This window comes from Mya arenaria, chromosome 5 (genome assembly GCF_026914265.1).
Source record: "Mya arenaria isolate MELC-2E11 chromosome 5, ASM2691426v1".
Classification (NCBI taxonomy): Eukaryota; Metazoa; Mollusca; class Bivalvia; order Myida; family Myidae; genus Mya; species Mya arenaria.
The window spans coordinates 42720218-42747328 of NC_069126.1; the positions used below are offsets into that span (position 1 = coordinate 42720218).

Genomic DNA, 27111 nt, shown 5'->3' on the forward strand with positions numbered 1-27111 from the left:
CACACACTTATGTGACAGCCATCTAGTCACAATTGCGGCCCACTTTCGGAGGCCTTTATAAAGTATATTTGTAGACTTACTTGCTTGAAAGTCAATGGCAAATACATTCAACAATAAGAACCTCAATGTTCGTACCAGTGTTAGGTGAAACACAGCTTTTTCATCAGACATTCTTTATTTCTAATATAAACAGTGATTTTAGTACTTGAGACGTCTCAAAGATTGGACAAATCATGTCCTGCGGTGTGTGTCCTTGTTTATAAATAGGTCTGATAACATTCCTTCAAATATATCTTGGTTTATATTTGTTACAACGCACACATTGTTGGGTCTTTCCAGGACTTTTTGCCAGTCGACGACCATTTGTCCCCACGTGTAATGCCCCTTAACTTCCACAGTTGCGTACACGTCACAGCAGGTTTTAATGACGTCGGGCCTCAGCACACATGCTATAAGATATTCATCCGCGGGCATGAAAGTAGCCCACTTTTGTTTATTGGCGTATTCACATGATTTCTTTTCTATTTTTGAGAGAAAATTGCAAACATCCCCGCCTTTGTCACGAATGTTGGAATAAAACACCTACAACAGATGAAACTTTGAAACACAATTTATCTGGCCAACAAAGCCATTGAAATTGCATATTATTCTACATACTATTTTAGCATATTCTCGTACGAATCTAGGATCTTGTTCATATCAATTTTAAGTACTACAGTGACATTAGGATTTCTCTTTGACACATTTGACCAATCAACTACCATTTGACCTCGACATAAACCTGAAGTAAGTTCAACGGTTGAGTAAACAAGTTCATGTGAAATGATGACATCATCAAATATGGCTGCCGCCATTGCAAACTGATCCACAACTTCGTAGTTTTTATCGATACCAGAATCACGCAGTGTTTGATAAAACAACTTTATCACATTCTCTTCAAGCATGGACACAAACTTTCCAACAGCTGTCTTGCAGTAGCATTTTTTCAAATCCATGAAATTATCCCAGCAAAAAAAAATGTAACGATATATAAAGTCATCATCGTCATCATCATCATCATCATCATCATCGTCATCGTCGTTGCCCCTGTCGTCGTCATCATTATCATCATCATCATTCGTCCAACACACTCATACATATGCATTTATTAATTTCAAGACACCAGATTGTACAGTTTTATTCTTAGAATATAAACACTAAGAAGATCTGTCACAGAGACAGCACGCTCGACTATTCCGCCGCTTTTAAGGTATCAATTGCAATGTTTAAGCGAAACATGCATGGATCACTGTAAAAAAGATTAAATGAAAAATCGTATCCAGAATTTCTAAGTCATATAATAAGGGGGAATTTTTTTAAAATATGCAAGATAGAGCTATCATATTTGATTGCTTGAAGTTTCAATGCAATACATAAAGTAGATGCTGAGTTATTGACTTACATTTTCTAACATGCAAAACCTTAACCATAATTTCTTAGTCGAATAATAAAGGGGCAAAATTGATATCATATCCAAGAAAGAGTTATCGTTCTTGATAAATTAAGAAGGCTGAATGGTTTGGAGCACATGTATTAAGTTACAATAGATTTCATGATGTATTTGTTGTGATAATGACTTAAGTGTGGTTACATGCAAAACCTTAACCCGAATTTCTAAATCGAAACATTAAAGGGCCATAGATTGCAAAACACAGTACTCAAACTTATTTTTTTTAGATAGGTTAGATGGTTGAATACCGTTGTATAAAGTCTCAATGCAAAACATCAAGTAGTTGCTGAACTATTAACCTATGTGTATTACATGCCTTAAAAACCTTATCCAGAATTTCTATGTTGAATAAAATGCACATTTTTTAACTATGTGCATGATAGAGTTTACTTACTTGATAAATTAAGTTCGAAGGATAGTTTGGAACACGTGCCTTAAGTAGCAATGTAATACATGTTGTCTTTGCTGATAATTATATTGATATATGCACAACCTTTATCAATATTTTGAAGTCGAAAAACAAACGGCCATAATAAGCATTATATGCAAAATAGAGTTATCTTACTTGGTTGTTTAAGTAGGTTAGATGGTTGAGTAGCGTTGATTAAATTCTCAAAACAATACATCAAGTAGTTGCTTATATATTAACCTATTAGTGGCCACATGCAAAACCTTAACCAGAATTTCTATGTCAAATTATAAAGGCCAATAATTTGCATAATATTCATTATATAAGTGTTAACTTACTAGTATATTAAATTAGTAGTTTAGATACTTTGGAATACATATCTAAAGTTTAAATGCAAAACGTTATGCAATTGCAAGAGATAATGACCTAAAGGTGCTTACATGCAAAACCTTCACCAAGGTGTGACGCTGACGCCAGGGTGGGTAGTTTAACTCTCCTTATTACTCGAATGGTCTAGCTTATTATATATAAAACTAAACAATTGCAAATAAAATCATTCGATCTTAGATATTTCCTAACTCTGTATATGACCATTTTCTATCTAGATTGTTTTTATTGGGTGATATTTAATACAAATCCGTTAAATCAAAATCATTTTTGATATTATCAAAATGAATTAAGCTGCCTTTAACTTTATTTTCATATTTACCCATGGAATAGAACGCTCCATACAAGTCTCCCACGTGACAATGGTAATGGGCGCCTTTGGTTGATTCAAGACAACGTAAGCGGCCTCGGGATCAAAATAGAAATTAAACTCCGCGGCGACTGTCATGTTCCCTTTCCCTAAAACAGTACAAGAATACCTCATATCACACACATATATGGACACATCATATACATTAATATCATTTTGACATCCTTTTGTTTTTGTTCGTAATTGCACGATCCTCTTTGTACCATCTCGAATACTCGAATTTTGAAAAAAGACTTATTTATCTTAGGCATATAACTAATTTTGTTGGAAATTTATTAAGCTGTGGGTTCAGATGGTTTAACAGTATTTCGGTTCAAAAAGTATATAGAGTTAAAGTCGGAAATTAAACAGAATTGCGCAGAATGTCAAGGTGCTTAGGATAAAAAGGTCACATGGTATCGGAACGAACATAAATACATGTATCATGAATTTTCTGACGACCTGTATCACGTTCCGAAGTCTTACCATGATGGTTCCCACCCATGATGTAACAGTGTTTGAGGCGTGAGCCAATGCCGGGATCCATTCTGATAGCCATTGCAATATTAGTAAGGGGTGCTAGGCACACAAGAGATAACTCCCCTGAAAAATATGTCAAAGTAGCACATTTAGTAATTATTTTCACCATTATCATGATAGAGATGATGTTTATCTCAGATCTAACAACGACAGTTATCTTGCGCTATAAGCTATACAGCAAGTCCTCATAAAATCGTAACAACTCGGCAATCTCTGGCAAGCTTAGTGACTTACCTCGTATATAAGCTTCAAGATAACTGAAAATGTGATTGGACCGCCTGCGATCACTTGTTTATCATAAGTAGACCCTTTTGGTAACATCAACAATGTATTGAAATGTTTGATTTTGATTCTTGTCTTCAAAAAGCTTTGGAAAAAATTGAAAATCAATTTTCAGGATTGGGATACTGTTAACAAAGTTCTAAACAATTGACCCAATACATATATGTAATTCCTAATGCTAGTGTGTGTTCTTGGCTTTATTATATGTTGTTTGAATTATCTCTGTGGTTTGTAGTAGGTTTTTGCTACTTTTGTATATTTTTCAATAATCCGAGATCAAAGCTTTAGTAGATTATCTGCACTAGATAAAGGCTGACAGGTTTTAAATAAATACTCCTCTTGTTATTAAACCTGACTGATATAATTGCCCAGTGTAAACTACCCAACTCTCCTCCTCCACTATTGAGATACATTAAGCAGGGGATGTAACTGGTATTCAATATACAAATTAAGTCAATCTTATGGTCATACACCATTGACTTCATCCACTGTTTGTTATTTTCCATGCAATATAAATAGTTACACCAATCGAATTCAGACCTATTTGTACCACTCCAGATAAGTTTGTCTAGATTTCAGTAAGGATACAAAACGCTAAATTGTTTATTAACTGATCATATTTTCTTTTATTTACGCTATTCACAGAAATGTATATTACCTTCATATTGCTTGGAAAGTCTCAATAGCGCATGAACGGTGTGTTCTGATTGGATGAGACTTTCATGCGGGGCTTCGGGATCCGGGACGTCGCCGAAGCCATCCGAACCGTGGTAATCACTGGTCTCTTTTTTTGTCACCAAGCAAAGGTTCGTCACATCCGATATATACTGGTATCTACAAATGTAAAGGTGTAAGATGCGGATCCTTGTCTTCATAAAAAATCCCCACTTTACTGTCAATCTAGGGAACGCAGGTTCAATCCCCCCATATCATTACTTCAATAATGACCGTTTCCGGGAAGGACGCTTATGTTGAATATCTGTATACTTGTGCACATTTAAGAACCAGAGAAGCTCGTAACATGGAAACACCATATCGGTGCACTATGGCACACAACTGATGCTCTTGAGCCAAAGCCCATAGCTAGATAGGATGGTTGCGTTGTAAAATAAACGTACTCACATGTAGAGGAAGGGCGTAGCTGAGCTTGTGGGCAAATGCAGTCATAGCACTTAATTGTAGAATAATCTATCAAGTGTTAGGCAATTTGTATACATTAAAGGCTACGCCTTTCTAAAAGATTCATGAATCCGCCCCTCGAATAGACAAAATCAGTTAATTTTGTTCAAGGAACCCCAGGCAGAAATTGATCTCATAAATACATTATATGTAACAAACACTTACGTCAAGTCGATTCACAACTTGTAATACTCTCAACACATTTTTCCCGACTTGCATTGCGTCAGCATTTCCGGCCACGCACGTAATTCCGATGACGTCAACATTCGGGCACATTAAAGCCATCAGGATCGCTTGGGCGTCGTCAACACCGGCATCCGTGTCAATAAGAAGCTTGCGTCGACCGGAAGTTGACATTTTTTGCCGCAACGCACGTATAAGTTTTTCTGGATGAGTATTTAAAAGTAATATTTAATCGAAAATAATAACATAATTTAAAAATGTTTAACGAATATCCGGAAATAGTAAAAATAATGTTATTTCTATAGCAATGAATGATCACTTTTCGACAATGTTAGATATTGTGAAACAGATGAAGTGAAACCGTTTACCCCTTTAAATGTCCAGGACCATACATATAGTAATTGGATCCATACAGAGTATTAGTATATACCTAATAACCGTTAAAACAGACGGTCTATTTTCATCACAGTTTTGGTTAATTGTTAAATTGGCGTATGAATACATTCAGTTGACCGCTTGTATTTTAATCCTTAATCTATTCATCAGTTTCATTGAAATGGTATATCTTATTATTCACCAGCGGACTAAGGGCGGTAGGGAGCATCGGGCGCCCCCCCCCCCACTCCCCCCCCCCACCAAAATCGTCCAAATTGACTTTGTTTGTCAATATCAAAGAAGAAAGGTTATCAAATAAGCTTAGAAATGCAACATTTTGGACTAAAATTGTTAAAAACATGAGAAGTACGATATTACCCATGCAAACATTTTAAACCAATTAAATTTCGGTTCTGAGGGAGGGGCGAATGTCAAAAGGGTGTGCATCTAATTAACGCCATCCACTTCCTGCATCCGCCCCTTTTATTAACATTTCATAAACATAATATTCCCATAAACATGCATTTGACGCAGTCTATAAATAGGTGGAGCATTGATAAATTATGGTCTGTTCTAACATGTACAGATTTTATTCTAAACGATATTGAATTATGTCATTGACAATTGAATAGACGAAAACGAAAATAGGATAGGGTAGGAATGTATGTCATTGTTATTTCACATGACTCAGACTGTAAATATTCATTTCTCCAAATCTGAAGAATACAATATACTATCAAACAATACAATATATTGCATAATTCAATCAGTTTTAAAACGGAATCTTAAGTTATGAAAGAATAAAAGAGAAATGTACATATCACATAAAAATATACACATAAATACACATAACTTGGTTTGTGATGAAATTGTACCCTTGCCTGTGTGTTAACCGATATTTCCTTTGTACTAAATTGTCAGATCTAATATCGTTATATCCGTGTAAAACTTTACTTATACACGCGTGCTAGTTTTTAAATCGACTAGAGTTTAACTCGAGGACGATCGTGATCTGAAATATTCGTGTATGATAGCGAAGTAAACAAGGGTATTATTCTATCTTCTTTTACTTTTATTTAGCTGTCAAAATCTGGATCGAACATATGAATCACCGATGGTGATAAAACATATTTTAAATCTGTACCTAGCTTAAGGTAGCCATCCATCTTTATGATGTTATGATGTGTAAGTGCATTTAAGATATTATATATCGATATTATTTTTGCATGGAATCAATTTTTTAAAACAACTTAATGACGCTATTACTATAATAAGAAAAATTAAAGGGAGGTAATAAGATATCGTAAAGGTAGATAATAAGATTTATTTTTTTATTATTATATAGCAATGTTATCAATTTGTGTCTTAAAAACATAGTGTTTATATAAAACATGATATATGTAAAATTTTAAAAGTATTCTAACTTTTTTAGATAAAACGTTACCAATGGAAATTTCTTGTATAAATAATGAATGAATAACCTTCACTCAATATCCTAAAATGTTTATAATCAAACCAGAAGAAGAGCCGTATCGTCCGATTTAAGTCTTTAGGCGTACATATTATTTTTATTGTTTTTATGAGTGTTTTAGTTAAATGACGTTTAGGAAGCATTCTCAAAAAATCATAATGATATCTCTCAAAATAAATAAGATACTTGTTTACAATATTAATCACTAATAAAGTCATTCATATATATTGTTAAAATGTTAATTATTGTTATAAGTTGATTGTCATATGTTTTCTGTTAATATGAAATTACATAATTGTAATAACATTTGTATAAAATGTACATGTCATGATGTTTTTCATTTCGAATGTTTTTATTAATTACATTTTTAAATGTACCGACATTGAAAAAAGCCAATAACAGCAAATAGTTTTCATGTTATGTTTTATTATCACCGAAATCTAAAATTTAGAACTTGAAATAAATGAAAACAATTATGTACAATGGACGTACAAAAATAATAGAACAAGTTCAATTTTCGAACGATTTTCTATCATAATTTTAACCCTATAATTGAGAAATATATTGAAGCTCAAAAATATTTATAAAAAACTGAAAACAGTATATTGACCGTTTTTTGCAATTTCCTGAATTGTCTGATAACAGACATGGATGATGTTCGTAAAAGACAAATATCCGTAATATTGATGTTCCCAGAACCCTCAAGAAAACTGTATGTACAAAATGTTCTCTGTTAGATGCACAGTGTACATGAACATAGTTGCTGCACACTTTGTGAGGCCCTGATCAAGTCTATTTTTTATTAACATGTTTAAACGTCATTGGCAATAGCTGTCAAACGCACAGTGTACATGACCATAGCTGCGACACACTTTGTAAGGCCCTGATCAAGTCTATTTGTTTATTATCATGTTTGAACGTCATTGGCAATAGCTGTTAAAGGCACAGTGTAGATGATCATAGCTGCGACACACTTTGTGAGGCCCTGATCAAGTCTATTTGTATATTATCATGTTTGAACGTCATTGGCAATAGCTGTTAAAGGCACAGTGTACATGATCATAGCTGCGACACACTTTGTAAGGCCCTGATCAAGTCTATTTGTATATTATCATGTTTGAACGTCATTGGCAATAGCTGTTAAAGGCACAGTGTACATGATCATAGCTGCGACACACTTTGTGAGGCCCTGATCAAGTCTATTTGTATATGATCATGTTTGAACATCATTGGCAATAGCTGTTAAAGGCACAGTGTACATGATCATAGCTGCGACACACTTTGTGAGGCCCTGATCAAGTCTATTTGTTTATTATCATGTTTGAACGTCATTGGCAATAGCTGTTAAAGGCACAGTGTACATGATCATAGCTGCGACACACTTTGTGAGGCCCTGATCAAATCTATTTGTTTATTATCATGTTTGAACGTCATTGGCAATAGCTGTTAAAGGCACAGTGTAGATGATCATAGCTGCGACACACTTTGTGAGGCCCTGATCAAGTCTATTTGTATATTATCATGTTTGAACGTCATTGGCAATAGCTGTTAAAGGCACAGTGTACATGATCATAGCTGCGACACACTTTGTAAGGCCCTGATCAAGTCTATTTGTATATTATCATGTTTGAACGTCATTGGCAATAGCTGTTAAAGGCACAGTGTACATGAACATTGTTGCGGCACACATTGTGAGGCCCTGATCAAGTCTATTTGTATATTATCATGTTTGAACGTCATTGGCAATAAATGTTAAATGCGCAGTGTACATCAGCATAGTTGCGGTTCACTTTGTGAGGCCCTGCTCAAGTCTTTTTTATAATAACATGTTTGAACGTCATTGGCAATGATATTTTGCATTGATTTACAAAACATATATATTAGGATAAATCAACATGAGAACCTCAAAGTTTGTATCAGTGATCAGCTTCTGCGTGGGACTGTCCTAATTTCTAATATCAAAAAGGATATTTGTATTTAATTGAGTTGGGTTCAGTAAAATGAACTGTCGGATGAAAACGAATCAGGGACGTATGTAATGATTTGAGAAATCATGTATTGCGATTTGTTTCCTTGTTTATAAATAAATCTGCGACCATAAATTATATAGTTTATATTAGTATTTATGATCGTGGTATCTGTTTAAAGAAAACAGGCCAAAAACTTTGATATTTGATTTTTATAGTCACTCACTTATGTGGGGGCTGGTCACAAAGAAGGCAGAAAGGTGCTACAAAAATGGCAGGGTGAAGAACCCTTCGAAAAATACCTAGCTAAAATCCTATCAGGGTAATATTATGTAATATTATTTGTGCATTTTCCAAAATGTAGTATTACCATGATGGTTCCCGCCCATAATGTAACAGTGTTTAAGTCGTGAGCAGAGGCAGTAATCCATTCGGATGTCCATTGAAATATTGGTAAGGGGTGCAAGGCACACTAGAGATAACTCCCCTGCAAAATTAAACGAAGTAGAAATCGTACACGTAATAAGTTATAATCACCAACGCCATGATAATCATGTTGTTTATCTCATATTCCTTAGAGCAAATTATCTTGCGCTAATGAATATTTAAGCACGTCCTCTTTGAGACTTCGAATAACAATTTGGAACTCAACCTCTTTCAGTCAAATCATTTAACTACAACAGTATGGAAAACAATATATATACATAAACGACAACTATAAAGAGGTCGGCAAACAAGCAATGGGAATAAGGCTGTATTATTAGATTCATGCGTAATCCTAGTGTCAACTGGTTATTAAATCTGAATGTTAAAACTGACCAGTGCTCCCCGAACTCTCCCATCCACTTTTGGAAAAGATTTACCACCATAACCCATTGTAATGAAGTAATAACAGTTCAATACACATTTACTTCCCTGAATACCATTCTATAAACTCTTGTAGAAAACAACAAAATCAATACTTTTTCAATGATATTATTTTGTAAGTCTCAAAGAAGCACTTGGGGAACCGATTAACACATACAGCATGAAATTGCAACATAAGCGAAGTCTGTCTAGATAACAACATACTTGACAAAAATGGAGCTTACAGACGTGGTCGACTGGCCGAGAAAAAGCTGTGATTAAATCCTACGAGAATATTCACCATAAGCATTTGCTTATAAAATTTAACAATAAATTGAATCGATGTGAATGTATCTGTTTCCCAAGGCTTTACATGCATATGCGCACGAAATATTCGTGCGTATGGATCACTCGTGCTTATAAATTGCCACATTGTGGTTATTCCATTAAAACAAGGGAAAATACTTTTCTTCTAATTTGTTTTACTCAAACGCAGAAAATTATATTCCTTTCAACTTTTATTGCCTTCCATGCAGACATAAAGCGTTCTTTTAAATAATGAATTTCCAAAGATACCTTATACATAAATTGTATTCAAAATGATCCTAGATTCGAATTAACAATGCACGTTTAATCAAATCACATCAATAAATGATTTGAACATTGGAACACATTTTTTGACAAGGAAGTTATTAGGTACTTAATTTTCTATTTTATATCATTTCAACGATTCAGGATTCGGTTTATTGTCGGAAACTAGGAAGTAACTCGCTTGCTATTCAAATTAAAATGACAATATGCAAATAATATTAAATATCACCACATGTTCACTACAATATACAAAGTAAATAAAGTTGTATAATTTGAGTCGTAGTCAGCATCGTATTTTTAACATCCGGTTGAAAGAAAAAGATTAAAACGAACCGGATGTGAGTAACATGAATGTTTACATGTATGTTTCTGATTTAACACTAGTTAACTTGTTTCAGAGTTTTTTGAGTGTATAAACATAACTGAAACTAGCTTATATTTTAAACCATTTTCATTCGTATGCATTTAAGTTTTGAAAATAACTCAGAAGTGAAACCGACTCTCCCTCTCCCATATAGCAGACGACAAACAATCAGCGTACCGTAAAGCAAACTTTAAATATTTACTGACTAGCGCTTTTGCTACGGAAAAAGGGTCTTTCCCCAAGCTTAAATATCTCTCATATTAATTTGCTCACAAAAAAATGTGCCGTATACTAATCTACTACATCACATCTTGCATTAACGAACTGCAATAACCCTTATTGCAGCAAATTCTCATCATGCATCACTGTACATGATATTTTTGTCAAACTAAATTGTCTTCGAAACTTAATTAAGGCCACAACAAATTGATCATCTGTTCGTCGGATTTGCCGCACCTAAAATTCGAAAAACGAAAAAAAAAATAAAAAAAACTTTTTTTTGCGCCCGCACATACTATTTGGCCGCGAATATTATTTTTTTTTGTTTACTTCTGAATTTCTTCTATTTTCTGAAGTTCTTTCACTAAAAATTTAAACCTTCAACATCGACTTCGCCTTTTTTTGAAGGTATTTCCATGCTTTACATTCTTCGCGAGCAAAAAATCCTCGTGTCAGGACAAAATCAGGTCCGGGTAACCGCAAAACAGCCGATATTTGTTGACAGTCTTTTTTGTCGGGAATATTTTGCAGGACACACCGTTGTATTTATTTCCGGTATTAATTTTCACGTACTTTCAGTTTTCGTAATGTAAAATACACGTTTTAAATGAAAATCAGTGTCATAGTCAATGGATTATAATATTCAGTAAACAAAAACAGTTTCATATCGTCGAAGGCAATAATTATTTATGTGTGTTTTAAGTAATTTATTGTTTTGTACTCAAAATTTAGTGTTAAATAATAACTCGATTTTGAGTGCAAAACTTATATTAAAATAGACGGACACACATGTTTTCGTGAGTTATTTTTTAAATTTTAAAATAAATTTCTCAGTTTTCATTTACCCATAATTGTTATAAACAGATACAAATAGTAGGATTGTAAATGATTTAGAAACAGTCTGTATTTATGCACCAGTAACCACGCCGCCCCCCCCCCCCTCCCTCCAGGTCCGGGGGGTATACCGGGGTTGGCTGGACCGAAAGTCAAAGTCCCCACTATTCCCCGGACCTTGCGGGGGCGTGGTAACAATTGACAAGTGCATAACACTTACATGTACAGTATAAACATCAGTAAAATCAGAAAATTAAACCTTTTATAAGTAAAATGACTGTTTTAATTTTCTCAATTCTTTGTTCTTATGATATCCACTTGTTTTCTTTGTTCGATTTGTAGTAAAGTGGCCTATTTCTTACGGGCATTGAAGCTATCGAGGCCGTCATGATATTCCTTTTCAAGGCACGGACCTATGAACCATAGGTTTGTGGTAAAGGGAAATATCTTTATCCCCCCACCTGCTCTAAAATAATGACCGGTGCCACATTTGCGGATTTGTTTGGTACTGCTTCAATTATGTTGTCCTGCAATTTAATATGTCTTTTTTTTTAAATGTTCTCTGTGTTATTTACATTTTCGATCTTCTGCAATGTCAAAGTCACTACAATTTTAGCATGTGCTTCAAGAGGTTCAAATTTAGACCTGACCCAATATATGGAAATGCTCAAATGATGAATTACTCTTACTAGTCTAAAATGTTTTTTTGTGATAGTAAGTTACGGAATGAATACAATAGTTTTCTGTTTGGTCTTCGAATAATTGCACGTTACTATGAGGAATGTTGTCTTAACAATATATCCACGTTCAAATTGAAGTTAATAGTAAAGCACTGGATCTTATTGCCATTTGTTAAATATTGAGACAGATTTTCATGTGATACAATCAAAACATTTCCATTCATAACTGAGAAACTGTTTGCAATGTGTATTATACATTTGGTAAGAAATAAACTTTTTAATTTTTCGCTTTGCGCTCGCCTCTGAATTGCAATAAATTAAAAAAAAAGTTGTTTTTTTTCGCTCGCTCGCTCCTACTTTTTTTGGCAAAATCCGTAGAACAACTGATCAATTTGTTGTGGCCTAACACTTAAATTTTACTTCTGTGTACAAGAATACTCTTTGCTAAAATTACTAAGATTAAAATCCTAAAAGATACTCTTTTATGCTTTTGATTATACAAATTTATACTGTTATATATACATATTATTGTCACAGGCATGCTTCATTCCGATGTTAGCTTGCGCACAACACATGACGAATTCATACTCTGGGCTGGCTACAAAGCTTCACGTACACCATGACATGAAATTTGAGTATTAATATTAGATAAATGAATCGTTATAACATTCTCACCAACATAATGAAATAACTAAATAGCCAGAACTTCTCTTTGAAAATTTTAAAATTAAATATTATTAAACTTTGTAAAACATAATATTATTGACCTTTATAGTAACTTAGTGTGGAAAAAAATGTCATCCATTAAACACTAAATAGATTATGTGATATCATAGGACTTTCATTGCATAGGTCATGTATCGTTCATTCCTTTAATGAACCGTTCATTTATAAACCAGGAACTCGTGCGTTTTTAAAAGAAATACTTGACAAGAGGGAAATTCTTAAAATAGCTGTAACAAGGCACTCATATACATTTAATTATACAGAAATAACTTTCATAGACAGAAAACTATGGTTGAATACATTTTATGACGAAAATGTGACACAAATGACATTCAAAACAAGTCTTTTAGCTTTTCTGATTGCTCTTTGCCATTAAAATGAAAACGGCACACATTCGAATCAATATGCTAAACTGAGAATGGCAGAGCACACGTCATCCAAGTGAGGTGTAACCTGTATTTCGGCATCTTTCAATTCAATCTTCACCCGAACATTCTTGTTGAAAAGGTGTCGCACGCAGGCAGGCATAGATTCTTCCGATATTTTCTCCACAAAGAGTAAAACAACACGCTTCTTTAATATAATTGCATAATCAAGCTCGTTTTTGCAAAATAGGCTTTCACAGAAGGCATTTGATACAACTGCCAAGATGACTGCTGTGTCATTAAAACATCTATTCACTTCATCCATGATGCCGTATCCAGGACGAAAGTGTCTATCACCAATGCCGACAAATTTCAAAACCTCGGTTTCAACATCTCCTACTTCTTCCTTAAAAGAGTTCGTTAATAAAGGCCAGAGGTGTTCAAGCACTATCACTGAATCACTGTCGCTGTAGATAAGAAACGACAAAAATCGAAGCTTGAAACAACCGTTCATGAGCTGTGTGCGAACACTTCTAGCATTCCGTTTAGTTTTGTGTCTGTCGAGAACTCGCTTCCCCAATTTAGCGCCTACTATTGCTACAATTAAAGTACCAATTGTTATGCTGGGTATTATGATATACATGCTATTGATCATGTTGATGTTGCAGTCGCTTTGTAGCTTTGCATAGGTATCTTTGTTAACTTGCGTTTGGACCCCGTCTATCGAACACATTAAGTTTCGATGGATAACAAATTCTGAAGTCAGCAACCAGTGAACGAAATTAATACGTGGACATATGCATTGTAAAGGATTGGAGTCAATGTGTAACTGTAGTGATCCATTCTGTTTGACGTTGATTCTCTCAAACCAACTTATGCTCGTATCATCTAAGTATTCAATGTCATTATATACTAGGTCAACTTGTCTGCAAGGTAAAACAACTGTTTGATAGAACTGCATCAAGTTGTTATGGCTTAAGTAAATCTGGCTTAGATTTATGTTGTGTTTAAACATTGTCTTTGGAATGTAAGGTAGATTATTGTATGACATATCCACCACTTGTAGATTGAACATATGTTTAAACATTTGCGTAAACTGTTCCGTGTGGCTTTGAAGCATGATATACAGATTATTGTGAGCAAGTAACAGGGTGGAAAGCGTACAATCAAATATATAAGGAAGATCAAAATACTCAATTTCATTAAACTGAAGATCCAAACTTTGTAAACCGAATGTTATATTGGTTTCAACTTCGAACCGAATGGTTTTGACCTTGTTCCATCGTAAGCTTAGTGTTTTAAGAGAAAATGTAAAGTTCAGCGTATTAATAATCAGGTTAGAATCAAAATGTATGCTAGAACTTCCAAAATATATATTGTCTGATATGAGTGTTTCCAAATGCCGTATGCGTTTTAGTGTCAAATCGGCCGTCTTAACCGAAACATTGAATTTTACTGGTAATCGACTTTCAGAAATGTCAACCATGCGGACTGACCTATAATGGTCATCACTTGTCAAGTTTCCAAAATCGATTTGGGGTACTTGCACATTTTTCAGAGACAATATGTCAAGGTAGTTGAATATTATGTTGGTCGGGTCCAAGTCAAGAGCATATAAAAAATTACCATTTGCTTCTAAACGGGTCAAATTTCGCCGACCAAGTGCAGTCAAAACACTATTATTCAAATTAATCGGAATTTGTTCGTTTGGAAGGATAAACTCGTTCATCAACAGTGTTTTCAAACATGGAAATGCCGTTTCCGTATTTAGTATCATGCTGAAAACATCGAATGAAAATCGTTCATTGTTGGAAACATTTAATTCCACAAGACTTTCCAATCCATTGAACGCTCCGTGTTCCAACTGATATATGTGAAGAACTGGGCAGCCCCGAACATGCAATCCAAGGGTTTGTAAAGTTTTCATTTTTTTAAATGTATCATTTTTTATAAACAAAGTATTCCCCGATTCTTCTTGCCACGAAAGATCTAATGTCGTTATTTTCCCCCATGATTGATTATGAAAAGTTTCAGGAGACAAACTTTCATCGCATTTCAAATCTGTTATGGTTACGTTAGTTATTCCATTTGGAATATACATAGGAATTTCTTCTTCGCACTCCATAAGTTTTCCGTAGCATTTGCATCCGTTCACTACACAGTTATTTCCATAGTTTCTTACAATATTTTTAACGTCATTTGTGGAACAATTGGAGCATAATGTGACACATATAATTAACACAATACAATCCGTAATCACGTACGTACTAGTCATTCTGACTATGGACGTATTTTATGTTGTTTCAAATATTCAGAAGAGTCAAATAATATACAATCGGAGTGAACGTATTTAATTCCCGCAATACATCAAATTAAAGTTAAGCAAGTCAGTCAGCAATGGGTAGCAGACACTATGAAATGAATGTATGTTAATGTGATTCGCACGGTATCAAATTTAACGCTTTCATTAACACAATCAAGTATTTCATATGACAAAATCTTATTTAAGGGAGGGTTGCATTTAAACCACAATGTGAATAACATTTATGAAACAGTTGATCCGTGTGAACGATACGTATTCGATATCACATTATGTTAGCTACTTCAGTTTGTTTGCTTAAGGTAATTTTGAAGCGCACGTTAAACATTCTATAGAAAATGATAATATTTTCCCATGATTTTGATTTGATAAGAGTATACGATAAATATATATCTGAAATGAAATAAAAATATCAATATTTTTAGTAGCGATCATGAACACTCATGGAAACTTGTTTTTGGATATTCGGTTGGTAAACACTATGTTTATATTAAACAACAGGTCTAGAGATAATTGCAGTTATGGTTATAGCACATTTAAAATACAATGTACTTGGCTTAATTGTAAGTCAAGCTACCCGAGTTCTTTTTAATAATAACCGATTGCCACAATATCGATATGTCTTACACCTTATGCAAAATCCACATGCATGAGCCGTACTTCGTACCCGACAATGTTGGTTATCGAAAATATTACTTGAACTAGCGTTCAAGCATTTGATGCAACGGTGAAAGATAACATGAATAGAAACATAATAGCACTGCAATATATTAACAATCCATTTTGTACTGCGAAACTATAAAGTTATATTTTACTTAAAATGTTAACACTGTATATTTTACAGTTTTAGAAATGCATAATGATAAATGTATGAATACATCGGAAGTTAAAATGCAGATAAATATACTTGCAAAAGGAGATAACTCTCAAGCCCCTTGGTTGTACACCTCACCATAATCACTATAACTCTTATCTCCTTCTACAAATACTTGACTATCATTTGATGTAATTAATTATCAATGATAAATTTCGCTTTTGTATCGCAAATGTAATCTTATGTAATCTGGTTAAATTGAAGATGTTAAGTAGTGTTTAAAACTCTTTCTTTTCCTTAACAGTAAGTCTTTTTAACAACGGGTACAAACTGATGATTGAATAAACCTTCGCTTTAATGATTAAGTTGATTATTGTATGTCATACTAGAAGTTGTATATGTTTTCTTGATGATACACACGAGACATAGGTACATTGTATAGGTAACCAATCCCAGCAACAAGTACGTCAGAGAAAATCAGTCAGACGTTAATTTCCAATGCATATTTAAGTATTTAGCACATCTTAGTTATTTTACAAATGAAAACTGAAATGCAGAGAATCTTACTTAAAAACATCAGCGTCACGCAGGGGGAAATGTCATGTTTATAAGGTGTTTTGCAAGCTCCAGGGTTTCCCTAGTCTGTGGGCCATGTCAGACGATTTGACGTTGTCAGAAGTTTCTCCTTCTATGGAACGGGTTGGCCTTTATCATCCCTAAGGTCGGTAATTCAGTTACTTGAGACTCAGGTACAACTCGCTCTTGGTGTCTGTAACAAGGTGAATGCCTACCATGGTATTAGTTTATTAGTGTCCAAATTCAATAGAAAGCTACACATACTGTACGGGAAAGGGAAATAATTCAGGAATATTGTAGTGATCAGAAAACATGAAAAGGTACTCGCTATCACAACGATCACAAAGCTTGACATCGACCTCAACATCATTCCATAACCCTGCATTTAATGGACCTACAGACAGACCTAGACCCAAAAGTATTACGATGGTTGGAAACCTTATGTTTATCTCTGGTAACAAGAGTAGCTACATCATATGCCTGAACATGCTCAAGGGCCTGATGAAACAACTGCTATGGGGGAAAGAGGCAATAACAATGCCTTGTTCAGCTTGTTTTTGTCCACAATAGAGCAAGGTATTTGTCATCAGTTAGGATGGTGGCATTTCGGACATGACCATTTCAGTAAAAATGTACATTTCTATAAAATATTGCCAGCCAATGGGTCAATTAACAAGGTAGGTAATTACAATGTGGTGACTATTAAAAAGGAGTTCCATACGGGCATTTTATCTTCGCCCGTGGTCAAGATAAGAATTTCTAGCACGGTTAAATTATTGGATCTACTTATCTGAGCTGGGAGAAATGTGATATCTATTACAGTTTTAATCGAGAAATCACATTTGGAAATACATTTCCTGCAGCAATGTATCATGGTGTTTATAATTAATTGAACGTAGTAGTTTAATCTTCAAACTGTGTTTGCATTGATCAACAAGTTTGCTCTTTGCTACGTTTAACGTCATGCAACGTTTATATATATATACATAAATTTCTATTTTTCACATTTTTAAATGCACTGACATAGTAAAAACTATAAAAAAAAAAAACAGCTATTATTTCTAATAAAAAACTATGTACAATGGATGACTCATAACAGAACAAGGATATTTCCCCTATAAATTTCTATCATTAGTTTAACTATGGAATTTAGCTATGTGTTGTAGTACATCAGTGATGAACACAATGGCGACTATCGTATGTTGACGCATTTTTGGCCATCCCTGAGTTGTCTGATAATATACTTGAAAGGAGTTTATTAAAAAAATATCCCTGATATTGATGTCCCTGATATTGATGTCCCTGCTATTGATGTCCCTGCTATTGATGTCCCTCATATTGATGTCCCTGATATTGATATCCCTGATATTGATGTACCTGATATTGATGTCCCTGCTATTGATGTCCCTCATATTGATGTCCCTGATATTGATATCCCTGATATTGATGTCCCTGATATTGATGTCCCTGCTATTGATGTCCCTGATATTTATGTCCCTGATATTGATGTCCCTGCTATTGATGTCCCTGATATTGATATCCCTGATATTGATGTCCCTGCTATTGATGTCCCTGATATTGATATCCCTGATATTGATGTCCCTGATATTGATGTCCCTGATATTGATGTCCCTGATATTGATGTCCCTGATATTGATGTCCCTGATATTGATGTCCCTGCTATTGATGTCCCTGATATTTATGTCCCTGATATTGATGTCCCTGATATTGATGTCCCTGCTATTGATATCCCTGATATTGATGTCCCTGATATTGATATTACTGATATTGATGTCCCTGATATTGATGTCCCTGATATTGATGTCCCTGCTATTGATGTCCCTCATATTGATGTCCCTGATATTGATATCCCTGATATTGATGTACCTGATATTGATGTCCCTGCTATTGATGTCCCTCATATTGATGTCCCTGATATTGATATCCCTGATATTGATGTCCCTGATATTGATGTCCCTGCTATTGATGTCCCTGATATTTATGTCCCTGATATTGATGTCCCTGCTATTGATGTCCCTGATATTGATATCCCTGATATTGATGTCCCTGATATTGATGTCCCTGATATTGATGTCCCTGCTATTGATGTCCCTCATATTGATGTCCCTGATATTGATGTCCCTGATATTGATGTCCCTGATATTGATGTCCCTGATATTGATGTCCCTGATATTGATGTCCCTGATATTGATGTCCCTGCTATTGATGTCCCTGATATTGATGTCCCTGATATTGATGTCCCTGATATTGATGTCCCTGATATTGATGTCCCTGATATTGATGTCCCTGATATTGATGTCCCTGCTATTGATGTCCCTGATATTGATGTCCCTGCTATTGATGTCCCTGATATTGATGTCCCTGATATTGATGTCCCTGCTATTGATGTCCCTGATATTGATGTCCCTGCTATTGATGTCCCTGATATTGATGTCCCTGCTATTGATGTCCCTGATATTGATGTCCCTGCTATTGATGTCCCTGATATTGATGTCCCTGATATTGATGTCCCTGATATTAATGATCCCTAGATCCCCTCTATACCTCAGGAAGACAGTGTGAATAGAAGAAAGAAGTGAAAAACATATTCCAAAGACGTTTATAGCACAATACATATTTGAGATTGGCCAATATGACCCGTGATCAAATTAGTCTAATACAAACGTTTATATATACATGTAATACAAAGGCTTACATATGCATATATGGCGAAACAGATGTATAAGTAAGTTTATTAATACAGTCTATACAACTATATCTATATACTTTCATATAACTTTCTAAATTATATCAATTAAGAAATATTTTTCTATTGTTTATCTATGAACGGTACGGTATAACTTACGCTTGTACAAACCTATTTGATTGGGAATCAATCGCCAATGATCAAATTTATATGACAAAATAAATCGTAGATAAAATAATCTTTGGCGAACAAATAAATGATTAAACAAATATACACATCATAAGACAACAACTGAATCTTAATTCAGTATACAAAATAATTATATAATGTTTATTACTATATTCATAATCAAACAAAACACACACACATTTATGTGACAGCCATCTAGTCACAAATGCGGCACACTTTCGGAGGCCTTGATGAAGTACTTTTGTAGACTAACTTGCTTGAAAGTCAAAGGCAATTATTTTGTCCACTGATTAACAAACATATGTATAAGAATACATTCAACAATAAGAACCTCAATGTTCGTACCAGTGATGGGTGAAACACAGCTATTTCATCAGACATTCCTTTTTTCTAATGTAAACAAGGATGTTTGTAATTGAGACGTCTCAAAAGATTGGACAAATCATGTCCTGTGGTGTGTGTCCTTGTTTATAAATAGGTCTGCTAACATTCCTTCAAATATATGCTGGTTTATGTCTGTTACAACGCACACATTGTTGGGTCTTTTCAGGACTTTTTGCCAGTCGACGACCATCTGTCCCCACGTGTAATGCCCCTTAACTTCCACAGTTGCGTACACGTCACAGCAGGTTTTAATGACGTCGGGCCTCAGAACACATGCTATAAGATATTCATCCGCGGGCATGAAAGTAGCCCACTTTTGTTTATTGGCGTATTCACATGATTTCTTTTCTATTTTTGAGAGAAAATTGCAAACATCCCCGCCTTTGTCACGAATGTTGGAATAAAACTCCTACAACAGATGAAACTTTGAAACACAATTTATTTGGCCAACAAAGCCATTGAATTTGCACATTATTCTACATACTATTTTAGCATATTCTCGTACGAATCTAGGATTTTGTTCATATCAATTTTAAGTACTACATTGACATTAGGATTTCTCTTTAACACATTTGACCAATCAACAACCATTTGACCTCGACATAAACCTGAAGTAAGTTCAACGGTTGAGTAAACAAGTTCTTGTGAAATGATGACATCATCAAATATGGCTGCCGCCATTGCAAACTGATCCACAACTTCGTAGTTTTTATCGATACCAGAATCACGCAGTGTTTGATAAAACGATTTTATCACATTTTCTTCAAGCATGGACACAAACTTTCCAACAGTTGTCTTGCAGTAGCATTTTTTCAAAGCCATAAAATTATCCTATCAAAAGAATGTATTGATATATAAAACCAACATCATCATCATCATCATCATCGTTGTCGTCGTCTTCGTCGTTGTCGTCGTTGTCGTCGTCGCCGTCGTCGCCGTCGTCGTCATCATCATCATCATCATTCGTCCAACACACACGCACGCACGCACGCACGCTCGCACGCACGCACACACACACACATTTGCATTAATTAATTTCAAGACACCAGAATGTACAGTTTTATTCTTAGAATAAAAACACTAACTAGAGCTTACACAGAGACAGCACGCTCGACTATTCCGCCGCTTTTTATGTAAGAATTGCAAAATTTTAGTTAAACATGCATGGATCACTGTAAAAAAAGATTAAATGCAAAATCTTATCCAGAATGTATCAGTCAAATAATAAAGGGACAAAATTTGTATTATATGCAATTAGAGTTATCATACTTGATTGTTTAAAGTTTCAATGCAATACAAAAAGCAGTTGCTGAGTTATTGACTTACACGTTCAAACATGCAAAACATTAACCATAATTGCTAAGTTGAATAATAAAGGGCCAAAATTGATATCATATGCAGGAAAAAGTTACCGTTCTTGATAAATTAAGAAGGCTGAATGGTTTGGAGCACATGTATAAAGTTTCAATGCAATCCATGCTGTATTTGCTGAGGTAATGGCTTTAGTGTTGTTACATGCAAAACCTTAACCAGAATTTATAAGGCGAATAATTAAGGGCCATCATTTGCAAAACACAATAATCTAACTTGGTTTTTCGAGTAGGCTGGTTGAATTCTGTTGTTTAAAGTCTCAATGCAATACATCAAGCAGTTGCTGAACTATTAACCTATGTGTGCTGACATGCGTTAAAAACCTTACCCAGAATTTCTATGTTGAATAATAAAGAACAATTATTTGCACTATATGCATGGTAGAGTTTACTTACTTGATCAATTAAGAATGTTGGATACTTGGGAACCCATGTCTTAAGTTGCAATGCAATACATGTTGTACTTGCTGAGATATTGACAAAAATGTGGTTACCAGAATTTTGAAGTAAAAAAATAAACGGCCATATTTAGCATTTTATGCAAAATAGAGTTATCTAACTTGGTTATTTAAGTTGGTTGGATGGTTGAGTAGCGTTGTATAAAGTCTCAAAACAATACAACAAGTAGTTACTGAGATATTAACCTATGAAAGCTTACAAGCAAAAACCTTAACCAGAATTCCTAAGTCAAATTATAAAGACCACTAATTTGCATTAGTGTTATCGTATCTTGATTAATTAAGTAGTTTGGATAGTTAGGAATACATATATAACGTTTTAATGCAATACATGATGCAATTGCTGAGATAATGACCTAAAGGTGCTTACATGCAAAACCTTTACCAAGGTGTGACGCTGACGCCAGGGTGGGTAGTTTAGCTCTCCTTATTCCTCAAATAGTCTAGCTTATGTTATATAAAACTGTACAATTGCACTTGTACCAAGTATATCTTAAATTAAATCATTCGATCTTAGCCATTTCCTAACTCTGTATATGACCATTTTCTATCTAGATTTTTTTATTGTGTGATATTTAATACAAGTCCATCGCATCGAAATGATTTTTGATATTATAAAAGTAAATTAAGCTGCCTTTAACTATATCGTAATATTTACCCATGGAATGGAATGTTCCATACAAGTCTCCCACGTGACAATGGTAATGGGCGCCTTTAGTTGATTCAAGACAACGTAAGCGGCCTCAGGATCAAAATAGAAATTAAACTCCGCGGCGACCGTCATGTTCCCTTTCCCTTAAACAGTACAAGAATATCTCACATCACATACATATATGGACCCATCATATACATTACAAGGGAAAGGTGAAGCGCGGCATAAATGTCGCCGGTATACTGTGCATGTATTTCAGTGTAGATGTCTTTTATTGACATTAAAATTCTCATTTATAAACTACTGACTTGAGACAAATACACACAATATCTGCGTATTCCAATACCATCTTTGTGTATGTTACTAACGTATTCGGCAATCTTATCTGCGCTACTATATCTATATGCATTCTGCGTTTTATATCAAGGACCATTTTTTAAAATGCTAGGTTTCTTATTTATACAAAATCGTTACTTATTGCTGAAAACGACTCTTCATGATTACGTTAATTGCTGTAACTGCGCATGCGCATAGAGCCACATATTCTGTTTGATTTAAATGACGTCATAATATCTTGCAGATATCTTATTTATAATAATGTTGAATGTTTTAAACAAAAAAAATGCAGACAAAAAAACAACAACAACATTTGATTTTCACAATCAGATAATATGTGGAGTCCGGATCTCATGCGGGCATCACCATATGTCTTCCTTAAACCCTATTTCGCGTAAAAAATATTTGTGTCTACTAACCCGACCGAACCCATATTTTCCTTTCCGACCCAAAACTTTTTTTTTCGCCGTAGATTAGATTTTATTCGTAATATCCTTTAAAATGTGCATGTTTTAGTAATATTTAAAATATTCTACAATAGTGATTTAAACTGATAAATGTATATTATTTTTGGAGTTGTTAGTGGAAACAAAGAATAACTTTTGCCTTTCATTAATACTAGGCATATATTGCCCAAACATGAATTCTCACCATGATGGTTCCCGCCCATGATGTAGCAGTGTTTTAGTCGTGAGCCGATGCCGGGATCCATTCTGATAGCCATTGCAATATTTGTAAGGGGTGCTAGGCACACAAGAGATAACTCCCCTGAAAACAGGACAATGTCAGAGTAGCACTCTTGATAAGTTCTAATCACAATTATCAAAAATGATGATGTTTTTCTCAGCTGCCACAAAGACTGTTATCTTGCGCTATAAGCGATATAGCAAGCCCTATACAATCGTAACAACTCGGCAATATACCTTGAAGATAACAGAAAACGTGATAGGACCGCCTGCGATCACTTATTTATTGCAAGTAGACCCTTTTGATAACATAAACAATGTTTGAAATGTTTGATTTTGATTCTTGCCTTCAGAAGGCTTTGGACAAATTTGAAAATCAATTATCAGGATTGGTTCAACAAAGTTCTAAACAATTGACCCAATACATATATGTCATTCGTAATGCTAGTGTGTGTTCTTGTCTTTCGTATGTGTTGCTTGATTTCATTCCGTGGTTGGTAGTAGGTCGTTTCTACTATTTTTAATAATCCGGGCTCAAAGCAAAAGTAGATTATCTGCACTAGATAAAGACTGAAAGGTTTAAAATGAATACTTCACTGGTTATTTAACCTGACTGATGTTATTGAACAGTGCAAAGTACACCTTCCCCTCTCTTCCTTCACTTTTAAGAGGCATTAAACAGGGGAGGTAACAGGTGTTCAATATGCAAAATAAGTCTATCTTATGGTCATACATCATTGACTTCATTCACTGTATCGGTAGGTTATTTTTACCTTACAATCCGATTAGTTACATCAATCTTAGATCGAATTCAGACCTATTTGTACCACTCCAGATAGGTAAGTTCGTCTGGATTTCAGAAAGCATTCAACCACTAAAAAGGTTCTACTTTTTCATATTCACTTTTATTTGCGCTTTTAGCTTGCCATACCTTCCTGTTTCTTGGAAAGTCTCATTAGCGCATTAACGGCGTGTTCTGACTCGAGTAGGCTATCATCCGGGGCCTCGGGATCCGGGACGTCACCGAAGCCATCCGAACCGTGGTAATCACTGGTTTCTTTTTTGTCACCAAGCAAAGGTTCGTTACATCCGATATACACTGGTATCTACAAATATTAAGGTGTACGATGCAGAACAGTGTCTTAATGGAAATCCCCATTTTACTGTCTATCTAGGGGGCGCAGACTCGATCACCTGCCTCAATACTTAAAAACTAACCATTTTCCGGGAAGAACGCTTATATGACATAGCTATGCACAATTGCACATGTACACGTTAAAGAACCAGAGAAGCTCTTACAATTGTACCATATTCGCCCGTCTTTACAAGACATGTTAACAAACAATATATGTTTATAGACGGGCAGCAACTTATAATACTAACTTTGGGAGGACATTTTGAAAGGTTATACTCATAGCACCGCATGTAAGACTCGTCGTTCGTTGTATCATTACGACTTGAGCGGTCTTATAAAACTGTCAATACCACCTTTGAATGTAATTCTTGTAAAACAAACTAACAAGACTCATGCTCTCACTTGAGCCAACGCCCATAGCTAGATCGTCCAGTTGTGTCGTGACATAAACGTACACACACGTAGGGGAAGGGCGTCATCCAACTTAAGGACAAATGCAGATATAGTACTTAACTGTAGAATACACCATCATGAAAATCCCCATTTTAGTTTGCAATTGTATGTTTTGAGCTACCCCCTTCAAACAAATATTCGTGGACCCACCCCTTCAATAGGCAAAATCAGTTATTTTTATTAGAGGAACCCAAAGCAGTAATTGATCTCATAAATATTTTCTTTGTAACAAACACTTACGTCAAGTCGATTCACAACTTGTAACACTCTCAACACATTTTTCCCGACTTGCATCGCGTCAGCATTTCCGGCGACGCACGTAATTCCGATGACGTCAACATCCGGGTACTTCAATGCCATCAGGATCGCTTGGGCATCGTCAACACCGGCATCGGTGTCGATAAGAAGCTTGCGTCGACTGGGAGTTGACATTTTTTTCTGGCGAAACGCACGTGATATTTGTACTGTATGGTTGTATTAAAAGGGAGAATAATAGTTGATCGAAAATTACATAATTTATACACGTTTAACGATGCAAAGAATGATCCCGATTCATCAATCTAAGTTATTGTGTAACAGATGAAGTTAATTTTTAACCCTTTTAAATGTCCGAGATCATTCTATATAGTAAGAGGTTCCATAAAGTGTAATTCAGTATAATTAATAATCGTGAAACAGAGGTTCTATTTCATTGCAATTCAGGTTAATTGTTACAAGTTAAATTGGCGTATTAATATATTCAGTTAGCCGCTTGCATTATAACCCTGTGTTTAGTCATCAGTGTGACATTGAAAAAGTAGGGGGGGGGGAGCGGTCCACTAGCGGATTGTTCACCTGGCGCTCACCTTTAATCCTCAAAATTTAATGTGCATGTCAATATCGGAGAAGAAAAGTAATAAAATACGCTTAAAATGCATGCATTTGACGCAGTCTATAGATAGATGGAGCATTGATAAATTGAGGTCTGTGCTAACATGTACAGATTTTATTCTAAACGACATGTATTATGTCATTGACAATTGAATAGACGAAAACGAAAATAGGATAGGATACTATCAAACAATACAATATATTGCATAATTCATAAATCAGTTTTAAAACGGAATCTTAAGTTATGAAAGAATAAAACAGAAATGTACATATTACATAAAATATACACATACAAATACACACAAATTTAAATATGATGAAATCGTCCCCTCACCTGTGTGTTAACCGATATTTCCTTTGTACTAAATTGTAAGATTTTTTATCCTTGTATCCGTGTTACACTACTTATACACGCGTGCTAGATTTTAAATCGAAAAGAGATAAACTCGAGGTCGATCGTGGTCAGAAATATTTGTGTATGATAGCGGAAGTAAACAAGGGTATCTTAATTTTACTTTTATTTAGCCGTCATAATACGTCTCGAAGTTATGTACCTTTGGCGGTATTTATTAAATATCTTAGATCATTTCGTAGCTTAAGGTTAACCATCCATCTTTAACTTTTAATAATGTTTATTTTTTATTTTATTTTATTTTAGAATTTAACATCGATATAAATTGTATGTTTAAAAGTTTTTATTGATTAACCATACTATTTTTTGCATGAAATTTATTTCGGAACAACATCATAATGACGCTATATATTGTTATGATAAACTACACTGAAGATAATAAAACAAAATTTTACTATGATTATATAGCACTGTTATCAATTTGTTTTTAAAATAAAAATGTCTATATAAAACAAGATCTCTGTAAAAAATATAAAAAGGTATTTTAATTTAA

General features: G+C 34.6%; 1 protein-coding gene and 1 pseudogene across 3 annotated transcripts; both read right to left on the reverse strand.

Annotated features, from left to right (window-relative positions):
• Positions 1-447: 447 nt before the first annotated feature.
• LOC128235152 (inosine-uridine preferring nucleoside hydrolase-like) lies at positions 448-10143 on the reverse strand (annotated as a pseudogene).
• A 9686-nt stretch (positions 10144-19829) lies between these two features.
• On the reverse strand, positions 19830-26680 carry LOC128236042 (pyrimidine-specific ribonucleoside hydrolase RihA-like). 3 transcript variants are annotated; one of them, XM_052950863.1, is made up of 6 exons: positions 26541-26680; positions 25577-25774; positions 24680-24854; positions 23714-23830; positions 22733-22869; positions 19830-20655 (listed from the first exon to the last, which is right to left on the reverse strand). In XM_052950863.1, exons 2-6 carry the CDS (start codon positions 25766-25768, stop codon positions 20305-20307), a joined length of 972 nt encoding a protein of 323 aa, XP_052806823.1. In that variant the 5' UTR covers positions 25769-25774; positions 26541-26680; the 3' UTR covers positions 19830-20304. The 3 variants fall into 3 exon arrangements, with proteins under 3 accessions (XP_052806823.1, XP_052806822.1, XP_052806824.1); XM_052950862.1 differs by having other exon boundaries at positions 25577-25800; XM_052950864.1 differs by having other exon boundaries at positions 20567-21077; positions 25577-25800.
• Between the last annotated feature and the right edge of the window lie 431 nt (positions 26681-27111).